This window comes from Dicentrarchus labrax, unplaced genomic scaffold (assembly GCF_905237075.1).
Source record: "Dicentrarchus labrax unplaced genomic scaffold, dlabrax2021, whole genome shotgun sequence".
Classification (NCBI taxonomy): domain Eukaryota; kingdom Metazoa; phylum Chordata; class Actinopteri; family Moronidae; genus Dicentrarchus; species Dicentrarchus labrax.
The window spans coordinates 2,229,099-2,235,099 of record NW_026136716.1 but is presented as its reverse complement, the minus strand read 5'-3'; the positions used below and the strand labels follow the sequence as shown (position 1 = coordinate 2,235,099).

Below are 6,001 nucleotides of genomic sequence, written 5' to 3'. Positions count from 1 at the left end.
TAATATTATTACATTGTTCTGTTGTCTTATAGGATACACTCACAATCAATACTTCCTTTTTTCCCTTTCTCTCTTGTTTTTATTTACATATTCGGTGATGAGGTAATCCAGAAGGTAACGGAGAGTGATCAAGTAACGTTATTTTAATTGTATAATTAGTAACTGAAACTGGAAAAGTGCCTTAAGATTGTCTGAATTAATTATATATTGATTAATTTATTAATTAAATTAAATTATTTCAATTTAACCTACATTTTAGAATTTTGTTTGTTTTTATTTGTATCTGTTTTGTTTGCTGCTTGGGCTCGGGCCATTCACAATGCCTGTTTGTTATTTAACAAACAACATTATTATTATTTATATTTCTGTATAATGACTGTATATCAATAATACTACATCAGCTTTTATTTTGTAATAGCCCTCCATCAGAGAAACTAACTATACTTTCCTGCTCTACCTGGACTTAAAGGCGCACCACAACTTTTAAAAGTAGAAAGAAAATCACAATCTTATACTTTAAAATGAAAAGCTCAAATAAAACTTACTTTAGGAAACACGTAACCAGAAGAAAACACTACAAATTGTACTTTTTACTCTGCTACGTTCATCAAATAGCTTATTATCATGACTATTTAAACACAAAACACATGGTCAGCTTATTAAATAAAAGACTAAACAATTATCTTATATCTTTACCTGTTGAATAATACTGTTACTTCAGTAATACTCCACATTAGAGGATATATTCATATTATATTAAAATGTTAAAGGTCACGCCTGCTGTTTGGCCCAGTTTGGTCCTGCAGTTAAAACCATTATCTGATGAACCTGCTGCTCATTAAACAAAGTGACAGCGTCCTCTAGTGGACACTGGAGCGCATCACACTGATCAAAACTACAGCAACATGTAAAAAGCTAAAAAAATAACAATTTTTAAGTTGTTTTTTTTTCCTTTTAAAGCTCAAATAGAACAAATAATTGTCTATAAGCGTATTAAACCACACAAATCTGTAAAATGTCTCTCTCTATTTTACAATAAACTACATTTAGAGAGTAAGAAAATACCCCCGGAGACACAAACACTCACTCTTTGTGTGATCAGATCACCTTTAATATGGTCAGCATGAAAAGATTCACTCATACACTGAGAGAGGCAAAATATTGAAGACAAATTATGATAAATTGAAAAGTTACAAAAGAAAACATCATAACAAGAGGTTACATATGTTTAAGCTGTGCAGAAGATGTACAAAAAAATGACAGGCGTGAGTCAGGTTAAGGCAATACAACATTAAAATGCATTATATAGGACAATACATATTTTAAAAAAGGAAAACAAGGAGACAAATATATATATTTGTATACAGATACACAAAGATACTGCAATTTGGAGCCTCGGCCACCTGGGGTTTGAAAAATATAAGTATAATAAGTACAAAGGCTTTTTTTTTTTTACTTTTTAATCTAGAAGCGAGCAACAATATTATATTTATATTTCTATACGATATTTTCGATGGATTTTGAAGAGGAGAAGAGGCGTGAAGGTGCGAACAATCACACACTTCCTTTTGTACTGAGTCGACCATCTGTGATGACTTTGGGTAAATCTGCTGTTTAAGGCTCACCTGGTGATTTTGTTTTAGCGACTAAAAGCACCAACAAAAAGTCAAAGTCCACAAACACATCCACAGTAAGCTTTAAAGCAACCCTCCTTTACTTTATACTGCAGTTAGTGGTTCACTACATTACCCAGAATGCCTTTCAACAACGCCAAGAGAACGGGGCAGGTTGTTGCTGCATGCAGCGTTCAAATCATACGGCGTGTCCCGAATCCGTACGACCCGTACGCACTAACTCTACACTTGGTACACTGTGAGCACGCTCAAACCAGACAAGAGGCACAAGTCTTCCTGTTAGTATAGATTAAGTATGCAGATTTTTGTTTGCATACAGTTTTAGCTGCTGTGTGACGATTAGTGTGCAGTACGTACTGTACAGAATCAATCTGTCAACCTCCAGACCAGAGATTATAATGCAGTTAAGTTATTTTAACCCAAAGCAGTTGTTCAAACGGATTATATCGAACATTTTAAATAACACAAACTACGTTTTCTAAGTTAGAAAAGTGACACTAACTTTGTTCTGTTGACATTCCTGATTAATGACTTTTTACCAGGTGTTTTGTTTTCACAGCACAAAAAAAAAGTCAGCGTCACTTAAAATGATTAAAGATACTTGATCAATAATGTTTTTCAACGTATAAAATTGAGTTTTATTTAAAATGTTCGATGCAATCAGTCTCAACAGTTTTTACAGTGCGGATATATCGGACATATAAATGATACAGACTGCAGTTGTGGCTATTAGGCAGACCTGGTAAAGACGGAATATTTTCATTATCCATTATTTTATAAATCTGATGATTATTTTTTACAATTAATAGATAAATTGCTAGTCTATAAAATGTCAAAAAATAGTGAAACAATGACCATTGTAACTACCCAGCATCTTGAAAACGTCTTGTTCTGTTTGACCAACAGTCTGAAACACAAATATCATCAGTTAACGACGATGTGACAAACAAAAGCACTTATTTTTGGTTAAAAAAATGACTGAAACGACTGATTGTTTAAGCTGTAATTCATTGGAGGAGATTGTAGAGTTGGTCTTGTGGAAGTTAAAAATACTGTGCTCTGATAATGTAACACTTCACCAATAAAACGTGGCTTTTATGATGCTGAACGTCAGACGTCCATATTTGTTTGTCTTTTCCAGAGTGTCCTGAGTTTCTCCAGGATGTTGATGAACACTATTTACAAGAAACTGTTAATTACGGAAACTTCCTTATGACATGAACGCAGCATAATTCTAGTCTGTGAATATCAAAACATTTCCACACATCTACAATCGTTCTGGTCTGTAGATCTGCATCGTGTCTCGTCCCTTTGGTATCCTCGAGGATAAAGCATCACAGATGGCTTTACTGACTTCTTTTTGGTATTTAAGTCAAATATTCAAGTTTGCTGACACCACTTTTGACTTTTGCGGCTTCTAAAAATCATCTGAAAACGACTTATTCTAGGAGATTTCTTTATTTTTTTAAAGTACAGAAGTGCTGATAACGAGCGACACGAAGGCTCGCTTGGACTCATGTTTCATGGCTCAGTACTGGATGAAGCGACGCACACTTCTTGCAGTTTGAGGCGTTTCTCCTCCATCTAAGTGCTGAATCGTGTTGTTTACTACAATCAACAATCAAAAAGAGGTCAATTAAAAGGCATTTGAAGTTTCCACACCCTTTTTTTTTTTTAAACTTTCAAATTGAAGTGTTCATTTTTTGCTCCTCATTTAAAATATACATTAGCTGCCTTGAACCGTTTTACTTCTGCGTTTCGCTGCCGGACGGTCGTCAACACTCCCGGTCCGAGCAAGAACGCCGATAAATTAACCACAAAGACAGAAACAGAAAAGAGGAAGAGGACGGAAATTAGTTGTGGAAAATCTGAATAAAGCGTCCACTCTCAGAGAGACATCCTGGCCTTTCAGGTTCAGGTTCACCCAGTCCTACTTAAAAAGAGAATCTGAAGGCGGTTTGCTGCGCGTTGACTCTCCGTCTGGGTCCATCTGTAAAATGTTATTCATTTAAGTTCTAATCAAATTATCCATTTATGATCCAATATGTATAAAATCTCGAGGATCCAGTCAGTTAAATAACTAAAATCATCTAAATTTGTGCAAATGTTGTGAACACTCGGTTGAGGGATCTGTTCTTGTACTAAAGCTCTTATCGTGCTGTCAGACGGAGGATCTGTGAATTATGCTTTGGCAAACACTTTAAAAGGAACAGTGCAAGAAAAACATCTCAACCACTGGCTGGGTGAAGTTAGGGCCAGTTTAACTTTGGTTTTCAGTCGTATGTGAAATCTAGTTTACACCTTCCTGCGAATATTCCCGGTGGAAATGTTTTAAAGTGTCAACAGACCGTCCCTTTAAAGTCTGTCAGTTTAAGGCACTGTCTATGATTTTTCTCCCCTAAAACAGGAAAACAACACAGAAATATTAAAGGAAAAGAAAAACGAAAACAAAACTGGCTCAATGACAAAAGCTCTGAATGATTTTAAAATATATAAAAGAGGCACTAAAAAGCAGCGGTTTTCACTGAATCATCTCTCGTTTAAATCTTAACAATCGTCTGTTAGTAGGATGATCTTGTGATGTTGTGCGTTTTTTATTTCTATACCCTGTCTGCAAAGCAAATCTCCCTCGCTGGGACAGTAAAGAGTTGAAATGAACTTAATCAAGACGCATTTCCAAAAGGACAAAAACAGCAAATAAATTCAAAAAAGTAGATAAACTTTATCCTTCTGAGCGCTCGCGACAGGAAACAGATGTTCAGGGAGTAGAGTGCGTGTTTGTGGGTCCGTGACGGCAGAGGATTGACAGTCCACTGCTGGGGAGACGGTTGTGGATGCTTCCCCCTTAATGGCTCAGAGGTGAGAACCAGACGAGGATTCATCAAACCACTTGCTCAGTCCACATCCTTCAAGACTTAAAGACGATGTCTGATCTGTCTGAGCCCGTAGAACCGCTCAATAACACGATCACCACTCCATCAAATCAACTTCACTCTCTCTATAAATCCTTATGTTCTGCTCAAATCCTGAGCAGCATGCCATAAACGGGCCGATCGGGCGCTGATCTCTGTTAGCTTGGTCCTCTCCGATGCTTCCATAAAGTAGCACGATGTTTTCGCAGAGAATCGCTGCGCTGTTGTTGCTTTAGCCAGGAATTCACTGTCGCCTGTGTGAACCGAGATTTAGGCTTTGTCCAAAGTGTTTGCATACAGAATGAGCTGCTTTTACAAGACGTCAAGGATGTGGACTGAGAGCTGGTTCACTTCCTCACCTCCGATAAAGAGAAGCGCACAGGGGAAGCATCCGGGACGGTCTCTCATGTAGTCCATAAAGCCTTTTTGACTCCCATACATCTAAATATGCCCACTTATAAACAGATGAATAATAGCCACTTATCTGATGCAAGAATGCAGTCATGGGAAAAAGAGGGACAGTGCTGTTGCATGATTGGCTGATTTAAACTTTCATCTATCAACGTGGCAGAAAAAACATCACAAACAAACTCACTTTGCCAGACTTACTTGTGTTAGAGTTTCTCAAACTTGATCACGATTTCACAAAACAAATTACTGATTTCGTTCATCTGTTATTGTTTTTTTGGTACAATCCAACCAGCTCTTCTCTTCCTCCAACAGCCGTCCTGAACCAAACACTTGAACTCTTAAAGCTTTCATCACCTTTGTCTGAATAAGAAGAAAAAAAAAAAAGCGTCCTGTTTCGTCTCTTTGTCCTTCTCGGGCATTCTTCAGTCTAATCTACTTTTATGTTTAGAGACAGGAGTCTTCTGCTTCCTATAAACTGCCGTTTCAGTCCGATTTGGGATCCCCTGCCGTCCTGAAGTCCCAGTCACAGATTCCTATTTGTTCTCTGAGTAGTATGTGTTCCCATTGGGCAGCAAGGAGAAGGGGAAACCTCCGTTCCCTACAACTGGACAGCTGTTGATCTGTGGAACGATTAAAGAAACATTAGGTCTGATCACCTGTGGTTATTAAAGAGTTCTGACAGTTTACAGATGTCATTTTTTTGTCCTATTTGTTTAAATTCTCTTTACATCTCGACAGAAATCAATAAACATACTGCTAACATACTGCTAAAGCTACCAAGGTAGGCAAGTAAAGAAACACAGACGTAGAAAAGGACCAGAGTCAACACCAGTCTGAACTGTTGTTATTTGTTCTTATGTAGAACTACGTATGAATATTGTGTGTACATTTTAAAGCTAATGCTTTTGTGCTTTTACTTGTAACAGTATTTCTACACTACTATAAGTCAAAGACCTGAGTACTTCTTCTACCACTGTGCATACATACAATATATGCTTTGTGTTTTGTAAAGATTATTTGAAAAGTCTGCACTAAATGTTAGCT

The 6,001-nt window shown here is 37.0% G+C and overlaps 1 protein-coding gene across 1 annotated transcript in view; it reads right to left on the bottom strand.

Annotated features, from left to right (window-relative positions):
- Positions 1-1,089: 1,089 nt before the first annotated feature.
- LOC127378970 (aryl hydrocarbon receptor) overlaps positions 1,090-6,001 on the bottom strand; it is a 67,932-nt gene continuing 63,020 nt past the window's right edge. Inside the window, exon 11 of the mRNA XM_051428375.1 lies at positions 1,090-5,577. Coding sequence (XP_051284335.1) covers positions 5,491-5,577 — 87 coding nt within the window. The 3' untranslated portion in view covers positions 1,090-5,490. The remainder of the gene's footprint in view (positions 5,578-6,001) is intronic.